Source organism: Chaetodon trifascialis, chromosome 17, assembly GCF_039877785.1.
Source record: "Chaetodon trifascialis isolate fChaTrf1 chromosome 17, fChaTrf1.hap1, whole genome shotgun sequence".
Taxonomy (NCBI): Eukaryota; Metazoa; Chordata; class Actinopteri; order Chaetodontiformes; family Chaetodontidae; genus Chaetodon; species Chaetodon trifascialis.
In genome coordinates this window covers 993,162-1,018,653 of record NC_092072.1, presented here as the reverse complement: position 1 = coordinate 1,018,653, position 25,492 = coordinate 993,162, and the positions used below count along the sequence as shown (strand labels likewise).

General features: G+C 45.5%; 4 protein-coding genes across 4 annotated transcripts in view; 1 reads left to right on the top strand and 3 right to left on the bottom strand.

The window, feature by feature from the left end:
* The window catches only part of LOC139346064 (oocyte zinc finger protein XlCOF6-like), a 341,081-nt gene that overhangs the window by 292,620 nt on the left and 22,969 nt on the right, over window positions 1-25,492 (bottom strand). The gene's annotated exons all lie outside the window — the stretch shown is intronic.
* Window positions 578-7,420, top strand: LOC139345756 (uncharacterized). Its single transcript, XM_070984564.1, has 5 exons — window positions 578-659; window positions 1,646-2,005; window positions 3,137-3,244; window positions 6,737-6,798; window positions 6,970-7,420. Exons 1-5 carry the CDS (start codon window positions 587-589, stop codon window positions 7,108-7,110), a joined length of 744 nt encoding a protein of 247 aa, XP_070840665.1. The 5' UTR covers window positions 578-586; the 3' UTR covers window positions 7,111-7,420.
* Window positions 4,579-6,091, bottom strand: LOC139345752 (uncharacterized). Its single transcript, XM_070984558.1, has 2 exons — window positions 5,596-6,091; window positions 4,579-5,293 (listed from the first exon to the last, which is right to left on the bottom strand). Exons 1-2 carry the CDS (start codon window positions 5,926-5,928, stop codon window positions 4,784-4,786), a joined length of 843 nt encoding a protein of 280 aa, XP_070840659.1. The 5' UTR covers window positions 5,929-6,091; the 3' UTR covers window positions 4,579-4,783.
* On the bottom strand, window positions 8,527-11,975 carry LOC139346035 (neural cell adhesion molecule 2-like). Its single transcript, XM_070984941.1, has 7 exons — window positions 11,881-11,975; window positions 10,847-11,101; window positions 9,737-10,006; window positions 9,367-9,444; window positions 8,945-8,989; window positions 8,744-8,863; window positions 8,527-8,534 (listed from the first exon to the last, which is right to left on the bottom strand). The coding sequence occupies exons 1-7, from the start codon at window positions 11,954-11,956 to the stop codon at window positions 8,527-8,529; spliced, it is 852 nt and encodes a 283-aa protein (XP_070841042.1). The 5' UTR covers window positions 11,957-11,975.

Genomic DNA, 25,492 nt, shown 5'->3' with positions numbered 1-25,492 from the left:
CGTTATTGACCGGCTACAGACTCCGAAGCAGAACGATGACGTTTTATTAGTATTATACATATTTTATTTATTTTACTGCAATTTCTTTTACCCGTTTTATTCAGCTCCAGTTAATGTTTTAATCCGTTTTTATCATTGTTTTTAACTGTTTTTTAAAGCACGTTAGTTTTGATTTTGTTAAAAGGAAAAAAAAATCAATTAGATATTTTATTGATCATTGAAAGTGAAGTGAAAAGATGTGGCTTTTTTATGTTATTGTTATTATCAACGTTATTATTACTAAAGAGTAAGAATAGAAAAAAATTGATGTGTTGGATCGTGTTCCAACAAGTAAACGTCTTTCTTTCTCCTTGAATCCACTGGGGACATTTTGTGGTGCTTTTATTTTGAAGCCCTCCTCGTTGTGTCGCACTCGCCGAGAAATTGAGTGAAACGAAACTTAAGCTGTGGGTTTCAGCTGTGATCAGGTGGAGCTGGGGCTTCCTTGGAAAGCCTTCAGTGTAAACCGGTGGTCTCTGCTGTCTGTCCTCTGTCTGTAATAAAGTCCCTGCTCACTTCCTCACACTAATGTCACTGTGTCCTCTGAATGAGCCCATCTGTCCTCTGCTGCTGCAGCTTCTCAGTCATGGCAGGTCTCTCATGGATCCTCACTTTGTTTTGTAAGTTCATGCTTGTTTTCCATTGAAATCCAGGCTTCACTTTCAATATCAAATTCAAGGGCTTGTCCATGACTTTCAAGGTGTGTGCAGAGAGTCGAGGACGTGTGGGATGATATGAAGATGTTTTATGTTTGTGCTCCTGGTACTCATGACTCATGCAGAAGGTGTGAACTGAACACCTGGTGTGAACTGCTCCCAGGTGTTCAGAGCTGCTAAATCTGCTCATCACGAGCTTTTAACCTCACACGCTCACACAGCTTCAGGAGTAATTTGGGGTTCGGTATGTAGACTGCCGAGGACAGGAATCGAACCCCCAACCGCTGCACCTCCCGAGCCTGAGCCTAAACCACAGCAGCCCCACAGCCGCCGGAGGTCTCTGAGCGGCTGGTGCGTGCGGTCCTGGTCTGGACCGGGGCAGACTGATGGTTTAGGCTCTGTTTGATGGTGTGCAGGCTGCGCTGGAGGAAGTATTCAGAGGCTTTACTGAAGTGAAAGTATTCATTTACAGGCTGATTCTTCCCAAGCAGAGACACGGTCACTGAAGCATCACTTCAGCTTTGTTAAAGAACAGGAAGTAGACAGAGCTCCAGTTCCTCAAAGACTGTTGTTTTACATTACTGTGAATCCTGCATTCATCGGGAAAAATGACTGATCACTTTCTGTCAGTCGACTGATTCTTCAATCGACGGGTCGTTTCTGATGATCTGGAATAAACTGTTGGGAGTTTAATTTAGATTTAACTACACTTTGGGTGTGGTTTAAGTAGTAACTTGTAGTATAAAGTATTTCCCTCAAGTTGGGACATTATCCCTGGTACAAGTACCACAGATTTGTACTTAAGGACAGTACTTGAGTAAATGCACTTGTTCCATTGCAAGATTTGTGGAAAGAGGTGTCCGCATACTTCTGGCCACACCTTATATACTCTATATATTATTCACTGTGCAATCAGCTGTCCTCACCTGTCTGCTGTCTGCCCTCCTCAGGCGCAGCAGGAGGTCACCTGTCCTCAGCCTCACCTGTTCTCCGCTCTGCCCTGGTGGTCCAGGCCGGGCAGAACGTCTCGCTCACCTGTAACCTGACATCCAGCTCTGACGTCACCTGGTACCTGCTGCGCTCGGACCAGCTGCTGCCTCTGCTGACGGTGACTTTCGGTAAATTTGAAGACACGGTGAACTATCACGCCACGGACGTCAGTCGGATCAGCAGCCGCGGAGCTCTGGAGGACAGCTCGCTGGCTCTGGAGCTCCTGGAGGTGGAGGAGGCGGACGCCGGCCTGTATTTCTGCACCGGGCGGTGCGCAGAAGCTGTTTGTGTTAACAGAGGAATTCATCTGGCTGTCAATGGTAAGAAGGCCTTTTATTTCCATATGGACACAACAGATAAACAGTAGTTCATTAATTCAGATTTTGCACAGCCAGCAGCTTCCGTCTTAAACTGTGTTCATGGCTCACCTGCACTGTCAGAGTATGGACATCATACAGGTTCAACATGCAATTCCTCTTTGTGACCCCTACCAGAGGATTTGTGTAATGGCGACTACAGATGAAAAGTTGACAGTCTTCCAAGACAAGTGGACATTTCAACATTTTTTCACTGAAAAACAAAACAATTGTTTGTCTTATTTGCCAAAAGACTGTAGGCGTGTATGAGGAGTTCAATGTAAAGAGACAAAACATGCTAATGTACAGGACAAGCTAACCGGAGCGACCGCGCTGAAAAGTGAGGCACCTTGAAACTGTTCGTCTTCACGCACGCTAGCTACGAAGAGGCGATGCTAACCGCTACACATGGCAGACCTTTTGCAGAGGGTGAGGCGATCAAAAACGCATAAAAACGATGGAGAACATTTGCCGTGAGAAGAAGCAATAGTTTGCTAATGTTGGCTCGTAGCATTGTGGCCCGGAGAGCTGAAGACATATAATCAGATATTAACTGACAGCTTTTCCGTTAGCCTGCGATGAAAGCGCCGATGGATCTGACTGCTCAGTTACTGCTGACGAGCACTTGACCGTAACAGAGGAGCTGCTGACCTCCAAAACCTTAAAGGCAAAGAAAGAGGAACCGATGCATTCGTCTGTTTGTTCAGTTAGTGCGATTATTACCGATGGCGCGGCTGCATGGTCTGCGAAGGAGGAGGCAACGCCGCCAAACTGCTCTTGACCGTGTTTTGAATCCGGTGGTAAAGATTGTTAATGTCTTTCGCTCAAATCAAATGATTCATGATTCTTAATTTCTGAGTGTTTTGAATTTGTGATAGAAATATCTGCTGTCTGTCGTTATGAACACGTTAAAGTCAAACCCGGTTTTACATAAATGCCTTTTCTTCATGACTCATGAAGTGCAGCAGGTGCATGAAAACAACCTTTAGCTTCATTTGCTTTCAGACCCATCAGACGTTCTGTATGGAAAATGAAAATGAGCATCAAAAGTCTGAAAACCCGTCCACTAACCAACCGTCCTGTGTCTGTTTCCAGGTGTTGGCGGGCCGCCGGCCTGGCAGCCATGTTGGATTCTGGGGATCTGTGTTCTTCCGACTTTGCTCGTCCTCTGTGTCGTCGTCGTCGGGTTCTGCCTCTGCTCAGGTGTGTTTATCTTTGTGAGGACCAAAGGTTCAGACGTTGACCCTGTTTGGGGTTTAAGATTTGGGATTAAGTTAAATTCAGGCTTCAGCGTGTCGTTATGATCCTTCAGGTGTTCATCAGGTGTCACTGAAATGTTGATGAAGGTCAGTACAAATAAGCGTGTTTGTGTCAGTGTCGCCACCCGGTGGTGGAACGTGAAGGATTCAGTTACAAGTTGCTAATTACAATTATCACTGCAAACTATAATAAACTAAAACTAACTGGAGTGTAATATTATAGATTAATTAGTCTGCAGTCTAAAGAACAGCCCCACATCCAAATCAATCATCCATCCATCCATTTTCTATCCCTTTCGGGGTTGCGGGGGGGCTGGAGCCTATCCCAGCTGTCAACGGGCGAGAGGCGGGGTACACCCTGAACTGGGCGCCAGCTGATCGCAGGGCAACACACAAGACAAACAACCATTTCTGCATTTTTACTGCTACTAAGTATTTCTACACTGTCAGATTTCTACTTTTACTGAAACAAAAATCAAATCCAAATCGAGTCTAAAATCTGTATGAAAGGAGGATATTTTAAAGTGACTTGTGACGTCTGCATCGGTCGCAGAGATAAACTCTTCTCTTGATGTCTTCAGGACGGACGAAGCTGCTGATACTGAGCTGAGCTGGAAACTAGTTTAGACATTCGAGAGGTGACGTAAAAAAGCAACAAGCATCTGTGAATCTCTGCTTCCTGACAGGAAGACACACAAAGAAACACAAGAAAACACACAAACACAAAGAAAAGCTTTTCACTTAACTCCAACACATGAAAGCTTCGTCACACAAGAATCCCTGCGTTTAATTAAGCCCACTGTTTAATTAAGATTCTGTCTTCAGAGAGCAGATGTCAGTGATTAAGTTCACATTATCTGCATATCCTTCATATATGTGCTCAGTATGTAGTCAGACACGGACTACAAACAATAACCAGTTACAATAAACATCAACAAGTGTAACGATCCAATCAAATCAGTCAGCTCGGAGGGACAAAACGTGAACGTGACCAAACTCTGAGTCCAGATCTCGTCTTCTGTGCAGCTCAGCAGCTGTGACGGCTGGCCTGAAAAATCCCGTAATTTCACCAGATATTGATGATCAGTCCCGTTCAGGTGCGATCATACTGAGCAACAGTGGAGGGAAAAGACATCAGAAAAATTCCCCTCTTCAAATGAAACTGGATTAATACGTAACAGATGACTCAAAGACCAAAAAAGTACCGCAGACGATCCACCAGGTGGCAGCAGACGCTCAGGGCCTGCGACTCCTTTCTCTTTCCAACAGTCTTTTCTTACACTTGAACGCATCACATGGGGAGCAGAGCTGGCTTTGGTTTCTGCTGTCGGAGTTTAAGTTGAGTGTTTGCAGATGAGGGAACATGACCTTTGTAGACTTCTTCAGCAGCATTTACCTGACGCGGAGGAGTGAAAACGATTGTTAGTAATGGAGAAAACTTCAGGTTGAACTATTTCCCTGAAGACGTGCTTCGGTCGGGTCGTCACTCCTTCCTCAGCAGGAGGCCGTATGGTCGGATGGACTCCTGCACGGTGGCCCTGGTCTGGACATCATTGTAGCCTTCGGGGATGTAGACCAACCAGATGTCTTCTCTCTGGCACTTCACCCTCTTCTCTGGGTTGATGCGGTTCTGAAGAACCACTTTGTAGGTCTTCCCGTCCACTTTGGACTTGAACTTCTTGCAGTACTTCTCTGCTACCTTGATGTCTGGCGTGGAGTACACCCCTCGGCCCCTCGTCTCCCCGGTGACCAGCGAGGCGGCGGCGGCATCCAGAAACTGTGGCTCACTGTCGGGGCTGCCGCCGTGGGTCAGGATGATGCCATGGGAGCCGTCCATGTTGTGTCCGTTGTAGGAGACGGGCCAGGCGTCTTTCCCCGTCCCGAGCCAGTTGTCCCCGCCGTCGTATCTCTGCTTGACCCGCAGGGCGACGCGGTTCCACCCGCAGGGGCGAACGTAGCTCTCATTGCCACGCAAGAACGTGGCGTCACCATCCTGGAGGTGCACAGAGGAGCAACCGGGGTCAGAGCTGGAGCCACTTAAAGCTAAATGCTAACATGCTACATGCTAATCACAACATTTGATGCATCGGCCACTCAAAGTCTGAACTCGAGTACCAGACGAAGCTGTCGGACGCTCCGTCATATTCTCAGGTTTACCACTCATTCCTGATGACACCTTTCCTTTATATTAATTATAATGCTGTTGTGGAATTACATTTTCATTTTCAAGTTTGCATTATCATTTTAAATAAGTCCCCTATGGGCTTCCATACTCTGAACCTCAGGTGAGCTCACCTTTATGTTGGTGAAGTCGTAGTCGTACTGAGGGTGGAAGAAGTCCTGCAGGTTGATCTTCACCGTGGTTCTGCTGTCCGGCCCGGCGGTGGCAGGGCCTTCAGTCAGCGCCGGGGGGGAGCTGTACAGGTCCTGGTCCTCCATGTCCTGCAGGGATAACGTCCCTAAGCTGGGGTACTCCAGCTCTTTGAACCCCTCCTGCTTGTAAAACTCCTTCAGGGCCACGATGTTGACAAAGTCCTGCGGGGTGAGCATGGAGGCTCCGCCGCTGGCCTCGACGTTGCAGCCGGAGAGAGCTGACAGAGCCTCCAAACACAGCTGAGTGTCCGGCATGCTGAGAGGAAGAGGAGGGCGGCGGAGAAGACGCTTCGCTCTGCTCGCACCGAGAAAAACACTCTGCGCCTCCGGCCTGAGTTGTTTTCTTGAAGAAAAGGCAGAAAAGAGGTGGAAGTCACTTTGTTCCTGCTGCTTCGGCTCAAAGAGCTTTCACTTTCATACTTTCACTTTCGCTGAGAGTGAGTCAGCTGCTCTGGGACGAAGGCGGGCTGTGTGCAGATCACATGACATCACTCACCTGCTGTGCACTGACCCCTGGTGAAATGTGAAGCACGTGGATTGTTTGAGCTGAAGTGAAGGATGAAGAGTTCCCTCATGTCTTCTTCAGCTCAGTAAAGTCTTTAAAAGCCTCTTGATCAGCTGAAATTCATCGTCACAGAGCTGAAAACAGCCTGTTGTTCTTTTTGGAGATACGTGGTTCTCACAGGACGCCGCGCTGCAGACATGTGATGATCTCATAGAATCTGATGCGTTGATGAAGATTAAAGCAGCAACAGAATAAAAATGACTTCAATGAGCTCAAAAAATGCAGCAGTTTAACCAGATGTAAACACTCAGGAGGTCACAGGTACGTACGTGATGTGACATCTTACCTGTGCTAAAGTTCTCCAGGTGTGAACCTTTGCTGAAAGCTGAGTGTGTAAAAAGTGACTGATGACATTCAGTGCTGCACTGTGCTGAAGCCTAAACCTCCTTAAACCACAGTAAAAGAGGAATGAGCTGTTGTTGTTGTCTTGTCGTCCTCATCCTCATCCTCATCCTCATCCTCATCCTCATCCTCACTCACCAGTTCTTCTCTCCTCAGGTAAACCAGCTGTTTGCTGCTGTGCTTCAGTGAGAAGAAGCCGGAGTCTGAAGGCGTCCGAGGTCAGTCGATGTGATCGCTAAGCCCCTCCTCCAAACAGTAACTGTCCAACCAGAGCTGAGTACCTGTAACCAGGCAGACCTGTCGAGCTTTGCGTTCCTCCAGCTGTTGATGTGGAGATCATGAGGATCGGACTCAAACCTGACCGACTGGTTTTCTGTCTCTCTCAACAGGACGAGTCTTTGAACTACTCCAGTCTGAAGCTCTCAGACAAGCCCCGCCCCTCAGGCCGAGGAGGGACGAGATTGGCCGAGGAGGAAGTCACGTATTCGACGGTGTCCAGTTGCACGAGGGGGTCACATGACCACAGATAGACCGTTTTTTTTGTTCCACATTTCTGTAAATGCTTAACGTCAGTGAACGGATTCTTTCTCAGTAAATCACTCTTCGCTTTTCATGAACCGTCTCTGTTTGTGCAGCGTCGTCGCTTCTGCAGCTTCTGTTGTCTCACGTGTTTCCGTCAACGATCATTTTTAGAGTGTTTTCTGATTTAACGACAGAACGCTCCTCATGTGGAATCTCGCTTACGAAATGTTCGTTTGGTACGAACACGTGACGAGACGCTGGCGTTGTTGTTCTTGTGTGTTTGAAATGTGTTAATAAAGTTTTATAGCTGTGAACATCATGAAGAGACGGTTTATTATGTTTGTTTTGTGACGCGTCTTTGAGTGATGAACAGAATAATAAGATGAAACTTTGAGTTTCAGAGGAGCAGCTCGATGCTGCTCCTGTCACTCATCTGTCATGGTCCCTCCTCTGCTCACCTGCTCACTCAGTACTTTTCCACTGTCTCCCCTGCTGGCCACGCCCACCTGCTCGCTCACCTGATCACACACCTGAGATTCATTCTCTATCAGTGCAGTATTTAAGCTGCTCTCTCACTCACTCCTGCCTTTCTCTGATCACGTCTGTTCTCCTCTTCCTCGGTGCACTCATCAGTCTTCTAGCTGATGACTTTTGCTCTGCACTTCCTGTTTTGTGTTTACCTGTGCAGGTTTGATGTGCTTCACCAAACTCTGTAAAAGACTCAGACACCATCAAAAGACACTTCGTTCTTTGTTCTTGCAAAGCCCCAAATGACAGTTGCTACAAGCTACACGCGTGCTCTGGTTTAGTATTAACCGATTAGCCTAGCTTAGCACGACGTCTGGAATGACTGTGGGTTCCTTTGAATGTCGCTCCTACGTTAGCTGCTGTCAGGTGAACTGAGGAACACAACGTGAGCCCGTTAATCACACGAACAGAACGTTTAATTTAGCAAAGAGCATTTCCACCAACAGTTTGGGTCAAAAACGACGTCTCGTGGTTTCATAAGTGACGTTTCATTGCACAGCTGTGGGTCAGAAGGCGGCGACAGGAAGCAGTCGCCTGTTTCTCGGAGGCTATTTGGCGGCAGGTCGGGTGATGACAGAAGAGTAGATGACGCGGTGGTGGCTCTGATCCGGCGGAGTCCTGCAGGGTCTCTCCCTCCAGTTCTGCCGGCCCAGAGAGGCGTAATGGATGGTCTCCTCCGGCAGAGACGGGCCCTCGTAAACGTCTGCAGAGGGACAGGTGACACGTGTGTCAAGGTGAAAACAGACCGACGGTCCAAAGATCTGACGGTGTTACCTGGCTGTCTGCAGGACGTCTTCCACGGCTGCAGCTCGGTGTCCTCATGCGTCTGTGAGGCTGCTGCAGAGGGTGAAGACGGCAGTTTGTGTCAGAGATCAACAGGTTTGAAAAAGAAGCTTTCAGCGAACTTCAAATGTCAGAAAAATAAGAAGCAACACGTTGATTTTGAGTTAACTGAAGTGGAACTTTTAATATAACCGACCAAAAGAGCTTCACGATGGGTTACCCGTCTCTTAGCTCTGATTGGTCGGTACCAACGTGTCACGTCTCTCCAGTCCGAGCGAGTTTCTGATCTTAACAGACAGCATGTGGCTGTCCGTCCATCAGAGCACCGACCTGCACTCGGACTCCTCCTCCTCCTCCTCCTCCTGCACTTCATGCTGGTCAGTAAGACGCAGACGGCGGCCATGAGGAGGCTCGTTAAGCCGAACCCGACGACGGCGAGTATGAGCAGAGCTGAGAGAGCACAGACAGAAGACTGGTCAACAGACGTCCAAACGTCAGACCCGTCACCGTGAGAGACAGAAGGCGTTCAACCGTTCTCAGGCCTCTTCTTCTCCTTCTTCTCTCTGTCCAGCTCATCTGACAAACACAACAGGAAGAAGGTAAACAAACTGTTCGTGCTCTTTATTTCCAAACGTTTGCTCTGAGTTCCAGAGAAATGACGTCTAACACCAGAGGAATAACACAAGCCGACACGAAGACAGACAAAAATAACCTAGAATAATAACTGTGTGAGATCTTTTTTCTTTATTATCTTTCTTGACGTCTCCATAATTTAGCAGCTCAAAGGGGCGTGTTGCTCACAGAGGACTTTTTCATGCTTTCATTACTTAAAGTTTAGCAGCTAAAAGCAGCTTTATGAAAATAATGGCAGGTATGAGTCGTGGAAACAGGCCTCGCTGTCCTTCATGGTGCTTTCACTGATGTCTGACCTCACCTCAGTGTGAATCTGTTACCTGTTTGCGTCACAGCAGGTGTTGCAGGTGTTGCAGGTGTGCTGGTGGTCTGCTGGGTGGAGGTCGGCTCTGGCTGCGCTGGTTAACCAGAGAAAACCTTTTCAGATTCATGCAATCATCACTCAGAACAAGCAGCTGACCAATCACTGATCAGCACTGTGAGTTTCAGCCCTCACCTGTTGACTGCAGGACTAACGAACGAACGGTCTGTCTTTCAGGACGTCACTGTAACGCTGCGTAATGTGTACGATGATGAAGTCATTCAAATAAGAAACACTAATCTGATCTGCTGCTGCTGTAACAGGTAAGACGGGACAGGACTTCTGCATTGGATCCTCTAAACATCAGAGCATGGATTAACCGAGCTCACCTGTCAGGACCGTGACTCTGGTCCACGTCTTTCCGTTGCACTGATACTGTCCGCCGTCCTCCAGCCGCAGGTCCTGGATCTGCAGGGCGTCGTCGTCGTAGCTGAGCCGGCTCCCCTCTCTCTCTGGCTTCATCGTGCCGTTTCTGAACCAGGTGAAGATGACCTCGCGCTTCCCTCCGTCCCGCCGATGGAACCACCTCTGTCTGGGTTTAGAGGACCTGCCGCAGGGCAGCAGCAGCGTCCGGCCCGCAGACACCACGAAGTGATGGCCTGAGGCCCAGAAGCAAAGAGGAATCTGGGTGTTAGTCACAGCCCGTCAGCCAGCGGTGGCCTGTGTCACAGAGCTGGAGGGTTTTCCCCTCCAGTATTTATATTTCTGTGCAGAAAGACACGGACCTCTGAATCCGTCCGCGTCCCTGAGACTCCCATATTTGACCAGATAAGACTTTTTACTTCTCTTATTCACAGTACGTTTAAACGAGCATCTCGACATCAGAGGTGCAGAGATGAAGCGACTGCAGACATTAAGAGTATGAAAACATGATTTCTGTTACAGTGAGTTAAACGTGATGACTGGAAGGACCTCTGTGGAAACATTAAACCACAGTTACCATGTTAGCTGTTGGCTGCAGGTACTCGTACTCGCCCTGTTTTTTACCTGCTCTTCATTATTGGCCTGTCCTCGACTTGGTCCTGGACCCGGCTATTATTTGAGACTCTGCTTTATTTGAATAACAGCTTCAACATGAGAACGGTCAAACTCACATTAGACTAATCTGAGAGCAAAATCAGAAACTGGACACTGAGGAGACCATCTCAGAGGACTGCAGTCCACATTTGACGTGTCTTTGCTCAGGTGAGTTGGACCGATGGTGGCGGACTGTCACCACGCGTGGCTGTGATCTGACATCTGTTCATCAAAATGAGCTCAGGTACAGTAGAAGCAGAAAGTTACATGAAAGTAAAGTGAAAGTACCTTGAATTTGTAACTAATACTAGTACTTGGTTATTAAAGGTATAAAACTCAAAGCTGAGCTCAAAGAAGAGATCAGACCTCTGTCTGTCCCTCACTCCCATAATGCACCGCTCACAGCTGCACCTGCAGTCTACCTGTGAGCACCTGTAGCTCGGCCACCAGCTGCTGGTTGCACTGATACTCTCCGCCGTCAGAGTCATGGAGCCGCAGCAGGCGCAGGCCGCCGTCAGGCAGCAGGAGGTAGCGACGGGGGTCCTCGTTGGTCTCGTATCCGTCCTGCCGGGTCACGGCCACCCTCCTGTTCTGATGAGTCCAGACCACGTCGGAGAAGGCAGAGCCGCCACACTGCAGGCTGACGTGGTGGTCCTCCGGGACGGAAAGCCGGATCACTGCAGGAGGAGAGGGAGGGGTGCGAAGAGCTCAGGGTGCTTTGAGGACATCTAAATACTGACTTAATATATTCAAACACGCGACGTCATGCTTTCATGATGTCATCTTCAAATTGAAAATTAAAAATGTATTCTGGGCGTCTTCTTCTTCTTCTTCTTCTTCTTCTTCTTCTTCTTCTTCTGTCCCGGCTGCAGAGTTGTGTCACTCACATCCTGCTGATGGTCAGTTTTTAGCCTTGTTTCCTGTTTTATCTTCATTCCTCTTTTATCTCATGGAAACATGTTTTCTGTCAGCCTCAAATAACGACGCAGGAGAATCACGCTAAAAACATTTCAAATGTGCAAAAATACTTTTCAGAAACATTAAATGTTTTCATGGCTGAACGTCACAGACTTTCACTTTTTAAAATACTGTTTCTGTGTTTTCAGAGAAAAGACTCGTTGATTTTAGGTGATTAAACGTTTTAGTTCTGCTGGAGTAAAATATTATCTGTAGTTTAATTTTATTTATGTCACGATCAAACAGAGTGAAATGAGCTTTAATGCAGCTGTTAAAGCAAAACACAAACTCATCTTCAGTCTGTTCAGTTGAAAGATTTTTTATGTTATAACAACAAACGTCTTTAAATTTCCAAAATATATTTTATTCTGAAGAATTTGATGCCAAACAACAAATGGAACTTTCATTTAGACCACATTTCCAGTACTTATAATAATGATTCAATAACAACAGAACAAAGTAAGCGTGCTGGTCTGAGGACGTCAGTCTCAGGACGTACCTGTGGAGTTTTCTCTGCAGCGGATCTGAACGGTTTGCAGGATCCAGACGTGACAGAAGATCATGAAGGTGAGCATCTTCAGATGAAAACATCAGCCTGCAGAGCTGCTGCTGTCCGACTGCAGCTGCAGCGTGTCGGGCGCCACTCTCCTCCTTCCTCTTCCTCTTCCTCCTCGATGACCTCACAGTCCTGGAAAACTTTCTATTCGTGGCATTCAGCTGATGCCTTCAGGAACCACTTGAAAATCAATTAAATTATTGTCGCTGAAGAATCAGGACTCAGTTTGATGGCTGCTATCAAATTCTGAAAGCGTTGAAATTTTAGTCATTTCAGACGTTGATTTTACATGCAATCATCATTTCTGTTCAGTCTAAATCTGATCACACTGCATGTTCACATGTATACATGCATGTACTCTACATGAGTGCCTACTTCTTGCACAGAAAGTAATCTATTACATGAATCATCAGTGCTCATTCCTGCATTGTGTACGTTGTTCATACACACGTCTATGTTTCACCTGCATGTGCGCTTAAATGAAATGTCTGTTTCTTCCTGTCAGTCGTTCTTGAACTGTGCGTAACATCAAACTGCAAACAGGCTTCAAACGTGTTTGTGTTTGTGTTCATGGTCAATAAAGCTGATTTTGAATCTAACTGGTGTCTGAACATTTCAGGATCAGATGCAGAGAGCACGCACTCTGTATGACCTTTATGAGCTCAGACAGATCAAAGACTCACAGGTGACTGAACTCTTCCTCGTCATCCTGATGCACACTGAATGACATCTGATCACATCGTCTGTGTGAGCTCACAACAGGAAACTGTGCGACATGTTTCTCGGCGTTTGTCGAGTGCTACCAATGCTTCCAGTACCGGAACGTGACGTTTTACTGTGGATTAATGTTTGTGTCTGTGATGAGAACTCGAGTTTATCATGTGACAAACCTGACGGATAAACTTCATGAGTTCACAGCACCAACAGATCAATGCAGGACTGAGCCTCAGCGACTGTGTCCAGCTGGTCCCATCAAAGAAGAGCAAGACAGGCGTAGCTAACCCTAGCCTCTGACCTTTGACCTCTAAGATGAGCTGTCGAACAATAGCATGGCTTCACCTTTTGCTTTTTCCTGTTTTCTGCTCTCTCAGGTCGTTTGTCATCACTTCCATAAACCATCTTCTGGCGTCATTCTGAAGGTGCAGCAGAGACTTTTCGTGATGCCAATATTATGTTTGAGTAACTGAGCAGCTTCGTCTGTTCACAGTGAACATGGAGGGACGGCGGTGGACGGAGCATCACTGAGACCAACCGCAGGCTAAGAACAAAGAGACACACACAGGAAATAACAGCTGAGGTCACCTGAAGGATCATCGTCTGGGTCATAATTACACAAACATCTCCAACCTTTAACTCTGAGTTTCATTGTGCAAACTGATCCTGAAACCATCAAGCGCCCAAAAAAGAGTCGATTCAGCTGCTGAAGACGCTGAAGATCATCTAGAAACAGTTTGAATGCTCAGCAAACAGAAATCAGATGCATTCATTTTCTGATCGAATTTTCACTTTAATTCAACAAATCAGACAAAACGACGACCTGCTATATGTGTGTGTGTGTGTGTGTGTGTGTGTGTGTGTGTGTGTGTGTGTGTGTGTGTGCATGTCAGAGTCTCTGCAGGCAAAAGGATTCACACGTTCAGCTCTTTAATGACGTGAATGAAATGATCAGAACAAACATTTTTATTTTAAATAGAAATTATGTCCAAACATTTAGAAAAACATTCAAACTGAAACAAACGAAGGAGGTTTTCAACAGGTCGGAGTCTACGAACCACAGCTGCCTCTGGATGCAGCGTCACGTCATGAAACGACGAGAGGATTCAGGAAAGACAGGAAAGAGTGAAATGATCCTTCGTATCTGCTTTGACTCTGAGAGCTGCACAATCTGCAGAGTCCCTGACACCTTCATCATTTCAGCAGAGCGCCACACGATGACTTCCTTTTTTTTTTTTCTATGAAGCCCTCTGAAGGTCGACGTCCATCGTTCTTCACCCTGTGAACGAGTTTTTACGCCAACACTCAGGTCGAACTATCGGCGCTGGTCGCTGATGTTTCCAGGTGTTTTGGGTTTCTCCAGTAAAAAATAGGTTGTGTCAGTCAAACCTGAGGATCAAGAAAAAAGACATCTGCTTCTCATCACATGTTTCATCAGGTAGATTTTTGTTCAGTTATCTTCTTCCAGACTTCCAGCAGTTTCGTAGTTTTGCAGTTTGCTGCCTCCTCTTATTCTGCTTTATTAGAAAATGCAAATGAAACGTGAAAATAAACCATGATGTGTGTTTACGGAGTTCATGTTTCATGCCGTGCATCAGGAGCTGATGATTAAAGGTACCTTCATTATTTCCTCCAGGAAACGAGTCGCTGATCAAAGAATACGGTGACTCGTGAGGCAGAAACGTCTCTGAGGAGAAAAGAAAGCAGAAGATGTCTGTAAGCAGGAGACATCGAGCAGAACGTTTGGCTGAATGTGAACATGCGACTGATGGATTTACCGCTCGTCTTCTCCACCGGCGGAGGATCAGGGATGGTGCAGTATGTGTGATCATTTTGGTTTGATGCGTCTAAATAAAACATTTAGCAAAAAGTATCATTAAACTGACGGTTAAAACTGATTTGTGTTAACGCGGTAATAACGTGATATTTTTGACAGCACTAGCTAATACATATGTACGTTTACTTAAATAACATTTTGAATATTTTTACAATCTGATGTTTCTACTTTTGCTTAAGTAAAGTTTTGAGTCCTTTTAAAAATCGCTGTTGGCTCTGAGCATCAGGCAGATTTGGACCTGAGCTGCTTCCGTAGAAATTCAGTGCAGTAAAACAGCTCATCACAAGCTGCTGAGGCTTTGACTTCTCCAGTAAACGAAAGAAACGAAACACACACAAACATCTCTGCTAGCATTTAGCTAAAACTCCACAACAACTTCATGAGTTCTACGTCTGAGAGCCAATCAGAGACCTGATCATGACGTGTAGAGCGACACATTGTGTCCTGGTTTGCCTGCTTCAAGCTAAACTCAAGCACAAACGACACTGTGTTCAATTTAATTTCACACACGTCTGTCGTAACAGGAAGAGGAAGTTCGTCCTTTTTCACTTCTTATTTCTCACCGTCTGTGGGCAGGATGTCCACTGCATCCTGTATCTCATCATAGACGACGTATCTGTCCTCAACTCCTGCAAGAAAGACTGAAGGCCACAATGTCAGATGGTCTGCTCTACAGTCTGATGACGAACAGGCTGAGAGCACATCAGTAAACTACCGACATCACACACCTTTAAATCCTTTAACGTATCACATGCAGATTAGTCGAGGCCTGTTTTACTGTGCAGTATCAGCATATTTCAGGCATCATGTGGGTTCTGTGTCAATGATTTTGGAGTGAAATAAGCAGCTAAAAAGGACAGAAAGTGAGTTAGAAAATGACTCATCATAACCTTTTATTTAACCGTTCTTGTGTAGTTACTGCTCCCTGCCTCTGGGGGCTGACCTGCAGATTTGTGGCCTTGACCAATAGCAAGCCATCATGAAGTGTTCTTAAAGGGCGCTAGCTCGTTAGCTTTGTGTCACCATCCAGTTTTACTGACTGTCAGAGTTAAACTGCTCCTCAGCAGATGTTAACACTCAGTCAGGAGAGCCGATGGTTTGCATTAAACTTACTGTCCCATTAGCAACCGAGCTAGGCTAACGAGCTCAGAGCTGTATCCTCCTTCTTCAGCTAACAAACAACATGTCAGGGAGAGTCGACTCCAGAATAGCGAAAATAAAAGGAAGCATGGAGAGCTAATGTGACATAGCTGGCTAGCATGTTAGCAGCTCGCTAACTAGCCCTGTGGGTGCGTTGTATATATATTATTCACCTTGTCTTTTAATCCTGCGTCTCCAAGTAAAGTAGATGACGATGATGATGATGAGGAGGAAGGAGACAGCTATTCCAAACTCTAAACCGTGAGGTGGCTGTTCGCCTTTAGGAGCCTCTGGAAGACAAAGTGAGAATAACATTCGTTTGTCGCACACTTGATTCTGTATCTACTGGCTGGAAATGATGTCTGATGCAAAGTAAAGTTTGTACAAATGAAAACTTAAACATTTAAATGTAAAATTTGTCTTTTTGTTTCTTGTTTCTTGGTTTCCTGGTTGCAGTCCTACCTGTGCCTGCCACTGGTGTCGGTGTTGTAGCTGTTGTTGTATTTTTTGGTGTCGTCTCATCTTCTGTGTGGGCCAGAGAGAAGACACAATACAGCATGGCAACATTCAAAGGTCAGATATCGCTAAGACTTATTCATTATTTTAATTGTTTTTCTTATTCACAATGAAACATTGAGTTGTATCTGTTAAACTTGCCACTCGCCATTTGAAGTTCTTTTATCTCGAAGTTATGATGAAACAAAACTCGAATTGATTGGTTGATTCGTGTCAGAATATGTGAAATGTGACGTTTGACTCGTCAGAATGTCTTTAAAGTTGTCTTGACTGAGGCTTTAATGTGAAATCTTGAATGTGAGTCGTGTTACTGTTAGAAGAGCTGGCCACGTTTGAAACTCCACTTTCACTTTGTGGTTTTCTAACAGCAGCGTTGATGATCTGAACCTCTCGCAGGCCGAACGTGTCTTTTCTGTGGTCTTACTGCACATTTCTGAATCTTTTCTCTGAACGTTTTGTTTGTCTCTGATCACTTTTTCATCATTGAACAGTTTAGTATTAAACCTGTTTTTATCTTACTCTTCTCCGTCTTTTTCGTTGTGGAATCCTTTTTCTGTGTCGTCTTTGTCGGAGTCGTGTCAGTGTTTGCTGACGGAGCTGAAGGTGTTTCTGCTGGAGGTGGTGTTGCCGCTGTTCGTCCTGTTGTAGGTGGAGTTGTTGGCGTTGAGGTTGGTGTGGGTGGAGCCTCGTTACCTTCAATGCGAGACAGAGGACATACTGAATCAGGTGAAGGGCTGTGGGGTTTTTGTGCATCGTCATTTAGCAGAAGTGTCCATTTGATGGTCGCATTAAACGACAGGTTTCAGTCACGTTTTATTTAGCTTTGCATGAAGTCAAAAGGGATCTGTTGCCTAGCAACCTCACCACAACAACAATAACCCCCAGTAAACTGGAGAGCTTTACGGAAGATAGGCCGATATTTCAACGATAGTTTGGACCAGGACAAAGCCGATAGCCGATTAACAGGCCGATATCACCCCTCCATTACTGGAAACAGATCAATCTATAAATGAATAAAAAGATTTGGAATAGATCAAACTCAAAGTTATAAATGTTTAAATAAATGTAGAAATCAGCGACTGCACAGTCAAACATCAGAGCCAAGTTCACCAACAGGTTGTTCGTGTTTTGTTGTGGTGTGAGCTGCAGATGGAGGGCAGGAAGTGATTTCCTGCCCAGGAAGCACCAGAACGCACACTCACGATGCCGAGGTTTTACTTTTTTTTTTTTTTAAACAGTGGCTTAAAACGATCAAACCGACAAACCACGAGGAGCTTTTATTGAGAGTTGTTCATAATAAGTCTCGTTTCGTGACGATCCACGTCTTTAGTGGCGTTTCATGGAGCGTTGTGAGTGGTTAACCTAGCAAACAACCGTAACGTAAACGTAAACCTTTCTCTCATAATCTCATCCAAACTGGCGCAGTAAAAACTTTCCTTCATCTCGTACGCTGCAGATTTCACTTCCTGCCCTCCATCTGAATAGAACGTCACATGACTGCAAACAACCTATACCAATCACTTGTAAAGGTCCTCTCAGCTAGCCGTGTGCTAGCTAGCAACAGATGCACCGACTGAGCTGTTTTTATGTTTGGAGAACACACAAGTGCAACACTTTGTGTCTGCGTTTGTTGTTTGTTGTTTGTTGTTTGTTGTTTGTTGTTGACCTTCTGTGCAGTCGTGCTTCCTGAAAAATCCACTGGCTTGGACAGAGCTGAGCTAGCTGTTTCCACCTGCCTCCAGTCTTTATGCTAAGCTAAGCTAACCAGGTTCTGACTGTAGCTCCATATTTAGCACACAGGTGTGAACGTGGTGTCTAACAACAAAGTGACAAACTAAGTTCTCAAAATGTTGAAATGTTTCTTTAAAGTCTTTTCTGTTCATGTCTCCGTGTCCCTCAGACTTCTTGTCTCACCTCTCTCAGATGTCTTATTTTTGGTCACAGTCAGATATGCAGCAGGTTTTCCATCACAGTGGTAAAGTCCAGAGTCTCTCGGCTTCACGTCTCTTATGGTCAACGTCCTGTCCACGGTCGAAACATGAAACCGTCCTCGATGTTTTATGTCACCAGCGTCTCTGCTCCATGTTGATCCTCCAGCATCACGAGGACACGTCAGAGTGACGGTGGTCCTCTCTGCAGCACGTCTGGATGTTCCTGAACACAAGAAACAAAACAAGATTCGTGTTTCATATCGACCATCACACACATTCAGTCAGGTCGTGTGAAGACACAGGAAACCTACAGAGGTCACAAAGACACACAGAGTAAACAAGAGGTGGTCACATGTTTCCCGTCGCAGGGCAAGAACTGAAATTAACAGTTATTTAAAGAAAAAAAACAAAAAAACAAGAACACACAATCTACACACACAGAACTGTTAGTAGTATTCAAAATACTGCAGTTAATATTTTAAATTCTTCAGCGAGTCGTGATGTGACGTTATGATCACTGAGGTCAGACAGCTGATGCAGTTTTTGCACTTTTATGGATCAATAATGTGGAAATGTATTTGATTTCATAGTATAGCTAAAAAATACACATGAATGCAGAAGGACACTCAAAACTTCCCGACTACAGTGCCAGGAAGTAAATGAATGAATTACTCAAAATGCACGATTTCATGAATATACTGAAGCAGAAACAGAAGCAGTTTGTTGAAGTTTGATGTTACCTGCTGGGATCACCATCAGGTCTGCAGCTGCTTGGTTATCACAGAAGTATCTTCCAGAGTCTGAGGCGCTGACAGTCCGGATGAAAAGGGATTTATCTGCCACTGAGTCGTACCGTTTGAACGGGTCAGCAATGTGTTTTATGTTCCCGTCATTTTCAACAGTAAGGAGATCAACTCTTTGTCCGTTTGTCTCTCTGCTCCACGTCACTGCACCGTCCACAGGCCGGGGACAGGACAGAGCGATGGACTTCTTCTCCTCCATTATTTTATGGATTATCGCTGCAAAACAAACAGAGTTCACAGTGAACAGAATGTCTTCAGGACGTCTGCATGTCTTTGGTCTGAGGTAACTGGGCAGTGGTTGAATTACTGAGCGCTCATTACGGCCTCGTTACAGTTCACACTTAGTGTTCTCACACTTTAAACAGACTTTCAGGCTAAAGATATTTTCAAGTTTTCAGTGGAGATTTCAGCCACACTCACGTCAGCGTCTGCATGCGTGAAAGCAGACTGACACAAAGTTTAAGCATATCACGATGTGTTGGACTGCAGGGAGAAATGTTTGCGCTTCAGCTGCATCAGAGCAGCAGCAGAACAAGTGTTCGCCTCGTCACCATTAACCTACAGAGGCTTCACAGCGTGACGCCGCAGAATCAAAGCTGAGGAGAGCTCTTACCTGCAGCGACATTACAGCCCAGAAGAACAGCTAACAGGCAGCTGCCAACGTTCAGCCTCATCTTCAGACCGACTGCAGCGACTGAGCCGACCACAGTTTCCATCTGAGCCGAGAACAGGAACTCAGCTGTGCTGTCAAACAGAAAACCCACGGCGTCAGTGTCTTTGTCCTTTTCTGTCTGTGGTTAGTGAGGACTGACGTTTCCTCTTTATGAAGACACTAATTCAAATAATTGACCTTCCAGGTCCACAAACTGGGCACAGACGCAGCTCTTATCACCTGAGCTGTGTTTTACAAGCTGTTGATCCTCAGAGGGAAACATGTCGTAGAACAGCAGTACAGGAAACAGCCTGAAGAGCTGCAGGAAAGAGATTTAAGATGAGAGAAACAAGAAAAAAACGACAAAATCAGAAATGAAATGTGTTTTATTCTCATCCTCAGACGACACGTGGGCTGATTATTGACTGCTGAGAGACCAAAGACGAACCTCTCATCACTGAGGTCATGACTTCACACTCATTCTGCATCATCATCATCATCATCATCATCATCATCATCATCATCATCATCACCACACCCCAGCTGGAAAAAAGAAGCACGCACACACACGCACGCACGCACACACACACACACACACACACACACACACAGGAAGTGATCGTTTGTCAGCGTGTGTTCTTTAACCTCAGTTTACTTCATGTTTCAAGGTCAGCTGAAACACATTTACACAAAGAAAGAGTGTGTGTGACGCCCCGTCTCCTTCTCTGCTTCTTTCACAAACATTATTATTATTACTAATAATAATGATAAACTATTGATCGCAGCACAGTTCATTCATCAAATGTAGCACAGAGCTGAACACAGAAGCAAATGTCATTAACACGTGGGATAAAACAATGAAAATAAGAGCAAATAAATAAATAAAATAGTGTAGAACAACAGATGAGACAAAATAGAACAGATGTTTAACATCTGTGTCTGAAGACACAGATGTTTTCAGGTGTTTTGTCTCAGAGCAGAAATGAAGTGACTTTATTGATTATTGAAGTTTGAGAACTTTCTCTGGTTTGCAAACCAGAGAAAAGGAAGGATGTGGACGTCGGTGAAGTCATGGTGTGGTGGGCTGAGGCGTCAGCGGTGAGCAAAACAAAAATAACAACAAGTTCTCGAGAAGACGAGAAGACATTCCTCTGAATTTCCTCTGCCAGTGACAGAAAATCCTCTGTGTGTTCACAGAATATTAATATAATATAATATAATATAATATAATATAATATAATATAATATAATATAATATAATATAATATAATAAAACGCTAGCTGGCTGCTAAAATGTCATACTTCAATCAGACTTTATGAAGAAAGCACTTCATGCGTGTACTCAAGTACTGCCTGTGTACCACTGGAGTACTGCCTGAGTGTACTTGAATACTGTGAATACTTCAGTCCACCAGAGAAAAACAGGATTCAAAAACACAGATGCAGATGTGTTGGAAATATACTTCAAATTACATTAAAGTACAGTTTGATTAAGCTACACACCTTTCATAAGTACACTTTATTACTATTAAAACTATTTGTAATCTAGTACTAATCTAGTAGTCTAGTTGAAAGTACTCGACTCGAACTTCATTCTCGTGTTTTCCAGGCGACGACAGCGAGGCTGATGATGACGGCTGAGAAGAGCGACGCGACCAGCAGGCGAAGAAACACCGGCCACAGGTGAGCAGCACCTGGAGGACACGCATGGTCAAAACAGCATCAAGCACAAAGTACAGAAGACAGGCAGGCATCTGTCCCCGTCTGTCCCAGAGAGGGACGAAGTATTCAGATAACTTCAGGAAAGTACTAATACCACACTGTAAAATACTCTAATGTTAAAAGTATGTAAGTACAATCAGGAAAAAATGCTTCAAGTATGCAAGTAAAAGTACTCAAATGTCCCCTGTGACTGTTGTCCTCTTGTCTCTGATCAAGGCGGGATGGAGTTGGCTGAGGTGGAGCTCGTTTTGACTGTTTTCTAAAGGACTGAAACTAGTGATTCAGGTAAAGTTCAAGTAATCTGCACTGAAATACTGCAGTAAATGTACGTAGTTCCAGCACTGGGTTTGTCTTTTCTCACCTTCCTCCGGCTGCTCATCTTCAGTCACGCTCAGGTACGCAGCAGGTTTCCCATCACAGTAGTAGAGTCCAGAGTCTCCAGGCTGCACGTCTCTTATGGTCAACGTCTTCAACATCGGCGTTGAAACATGAAACCGTCTCCGGTGTTGAAGGTGCTCGTCCTTCACTTTCCCGTCGACGTCTCTGGTCCACGTCGGGACACCTGAGCCTCCGGCATCGGGGGGGCAGGTCAGACTGACGCTGGTTCTCTCTGCAGCCACGAGCCTGGGTGTCCCTGAACACAGAGACCCACATCCTTCACTGCACCGTCAACACCATCACCGAGAGACAAGTTCTGTCCAAATCCTGTGAGACGAAGGTTCACGTCTTAAACAAAGACGAAGCCTCAAACCTAATTTCACTCCACACACTCCTTGAAATCAGAAAGGCCTCATGAAGCTTTGGAGACCCTTTGTGGGGTCTGGACCCCCAGGTTGTGGTGTGACGTCCTAACAATGAGGGAAATATGATTGTATGACCAAACTATGTCAAAAGTCCACTTCATACTGTGTGTTTGGACGCAGACGATGGTCTGACGGTTTCCAGCCGTTCAGCTGGAATGTGAAATGCCTCCAGACAAAGAGCACCTTTACCTGCTGAGACCACCGTCAGTTCGGCGGCCGGCTCCTCGTTACAGAAGTACTTCGCCGTGTCCTGGACTCCAGCTCTGTGAATGTGCAGAGATTTATCTGCTAACGAGCTGTAGTGTCTGTACGGCTCGTCAACCACTCTGATGTCTCGGTCACCGTCGATTAACAGTATTTGACGTTTGCCGGCGTCCGTCTCTCTGCTCCACGTCACTTTGTCCCCCGCAGACAGAGGACAGCGCAGAGTGATGGACTCCTTCTCCGAGACGATTCGATGGATTATGTCTGCAGCAGAAACACAGTTAGCAGCTCTGTGAGCAGACGATCAGTTTCACTTCAGCAGACTCCGCCTGCTGATGAAGACCATGAGATACAACCAAAAGCTCCGGGACAGCTACTAAATGGACCTCAGTGGGAGAGAGACCGTTGAGACATAGTTTGTTACAGATGAGATGTTTTATTAATGGCTTGTCTCATCAGCAGGTTGTTTGCAGTCTGATGGAGGGCAGGAAGTGAAAAGCTGAACGGATGAGATGACAGGAAGTTCTTACTGAGCCGGTTTAGATGAAATTTAGTTGATGTGACTCTTACGTTAAGAAGACGAGTGATTTTTAACCTGAACTGAAGGTTTTGCTGCTACTGAGGCAGCAGATTTAACAGCTAGCTGCTCGCTGAGACGTCGATCTGCTGAGAAAACAAATGAAAGCAGCGTCCTTGTTAGCGGTTGGTCCACGACCTCGGTGCCAAAGTGCTCCGGGATGATGGACGTTTGGTTTGTTCAACGGTTCGTAGCTTCTATTGTTCTGAGGATTAACTGAGCTACAAACGTTCAGTTGACTGAATGTTGACGTCTACGTGACGGTTGTTTGCTCTCTACAGTCCACTGAACCGTCACTAAAGACGTGGAAGAGTCTGTTATTTATGTTCAGACGTCTTATGAGGAACCGTTAGCGCTGACTGAACACGTGTTCGTCGTGTTTCTGTTAGCTCTTACTTAAATCTGTCACCACAGATTTAATCTGCAAACAACCTAAAACCCACGATCAAACCTGACGTCTGAAAAGTGCTTAAACGCTTTTATCACCTGATTTAATTTATTTCCAAAAAACGTGTTCTTCATCATGATAATAAATGATTAACTGATTTACTGGAGCTGTGGCTGAAGTTTATCCGTCCTCACTTCATGTCCTCCAGTGGACCATCAGCCTGCTCACTGCTGCCACAGGTTTGCAAAAATACATATTTTTAACAATTTACCAACATTTACGACTGCGTGCCTGATGAGTTATTGTTAAAAAGAACTTGATTAATGACTTATTAACATTTCTAACTGTGGACATGATGATAGTGAGAGTCTCTCTAACTCTGCTTTGATCAGCTGATAGAAACCATCTCGCTGGCTGGACATTGTTCTTGTTTATGGCTCATAAAGCATAATAAAGCATTAATACATCATTCACCATTAACACACACTGCACTGAAGAACGATTGATAACAAGCTACTGAGGAATGTCAAAATGAACCAAAGTGAACAAAATGAAGTTACCTGCGCTGACATTACAGCCCAGAACGAAGGCCAGCAGGCCGCTGTAGGTTTGGACCCTCATCCTGCTGTGAATCGATGCTCAGCGTCTGTCCGAGCCCTCAGGAAGTGTCTTATTTATGTTTGACACATGAGAAACCACAACCTTAAAATATCTTCTCTTTATGGTAAAAACAGCTGCAGCCGAAGTCTGTTTGAAAAGCCTGAAGCCGGTGTTTTCCAGATCAGACCAGCGGACGCGTTTCAGTGATATCATCTCAGATATTCGACAGTCTGTTTAGTGGGAAACCAAGTGCAGTTTGCATCGAGCGACCTCTGCAAAACGATCGCTGCTGAAACTATCAGCCGCTGTTCTGCTGTTGGTGTGAGGCGTCGGCCGCAGAAGTCAGAAAAAGCTCATTCAAAACGTTTGTCAAACATGCTTCACACACACACACACACACACACGCACGCACGCACGCACGCACGCACACACACACGCACGCACGCACACACACACACACACACACACACACACACACGAACACACACGCACACACACACACACACACGCACACACACACACGCTGACATCACACCCGCTTCACAGCAGCGTCGTCGCTGTGAGCGTGTTAGCGTGACTGTGGACGCCTCGCCGTCTGCAGGCTGGCGGCTTACTGGTCTGTGTGTTCAGCTGCTGACAGTTAAATCTTTGGTACATAAAACTGTTTTTTTAACCTCCAAAGTGACTCAAAGTCAGTCGCGTGATGTGGAAAATCATTATGTGCTATTAAACGTGATGCTAACAACAGTCTCAGCAGTGTTGCTTCATTCAAAGATGCTGTTTGTAGCTAGGCTAGCAGTTTCCCTCTGCTGCAGGTCTTTGCGCTAAGCTAGGCTAATCCTGCCTGACCCTGGTGTGGACTGGCAGCACGTGCTAACATCATCAAAATGTTTCCTCTGAAATGCCACAGAGAGGTTTTCAGGAAGTGGACGGAGACGTTCATACCGTGGAGGCGACGTGGCTGACGCAGAGAGAAAAACATGGAGGTCAGAAACATCAAACGGCTTCATTCAGCTCTTCAGTGATTCGCAAAAAGAAATCAATCCAGTGTTACCTTTAACAGAAAATACCTTTAATCAGACAAAATAATGTAATGTTTCCAGGTGTGTGTGTGTGTGTGTGTGTGTGTGTGTGTGTGTGTGTGTGTAGTACTTGGCATTTCCTGCCCCACATCAGGCTATGATGGATTAGATCATTGATTAGATCATTTTTTCTCAAGAAATACAAAAATACTGAAAAATACATCTAGAGCCTGTGGTTCCCAACTCGGGGGTCCTGACCCCACTAGAGGTCGCCAAAGCTTCACGGGGGGTCATGAGGCCTGTTTGACTTTAAGAAGCGTAAGAAAACTTTTTTTTTTTAGAAAAGTACGCGGCTGAAAAAACCACAGAGCTAATAGAACAATGACAGTCAGAAGGAAGAAAAGTCTGAATCTGCCCAATAAGTATGCGTGTGTTAAAAATAATAATAATAATAAAAGATAATACAGAAAACTAATTTTTAAAAAGTTCTGAAAAAAATGAGGAAAAGTCACCTCTGATTGAGGAAATAATCTGTCAAAATTCATCCAAACTCCCTGCAGTTCATGTGTGATTGTGCAGTTGATCGGTGGATCTGTGCTGCTGTTGTTTTGAACATAAGATGAAATATTCATGACCAACAGACGCT

Coding starts and splice junctions, on each gene's coding strand:
- LOC139345752 (XM_070984558.1), bottom strand. CDS start 5,928: ATGCCGGACACTCAGCTGTGTTTGGAGGCTCTGTCAGCTCTCTCCGGC. Junction 5,294..5,595: donor ACGACTTCACCAACATAAAG/GTGAGCTCACCT, acceptor GTGCACCTCCAG/GATGGTGACGCCACGTTCTT.
- LOC139345756 (XM_070984564.1), top strand. CDS start 587: ATGAGCCCATCTGTCCTCTGCTGCTGCAGCTTCTCAGTCATGGCAGGT. Junction 660..1,645: donor ATGGATCCTCACTTTGTTTT/GTAAGTTCATGC, acceptor TGCCCTCCTCAG/GCGCAGCAGGAGGTCACCTG. Junction 2,006..3,136: donor AATTCATCTGGCTGTCAATG/GTAAGAAGGCCT, acceptor GTCTGTTTCCAG/GTGTTGGCGGGCCGCCGGCC.
- LOC139346035 (XM_070984941.1), bottom strand. CDS start 11,956: ATGCTCACCTTCATGATCTTCTGTCACGTCTGGATCCTGCAAACCGTT. Junction 11,102..11,880: donor CTGCAGAGAAAACTCCACAG/GTACGTCCTGAG, acceptor CTCCTCCTGCAG/TGATCCGGCTTTCCGTCCCG. Junction 8,864..8,944: donor GAAGAAGAGGCCTGAGAACG/GTTGAACGCCTT, acceptor GTGCTCTCTCAG/CTCTGCTCATACTCGCCGTC.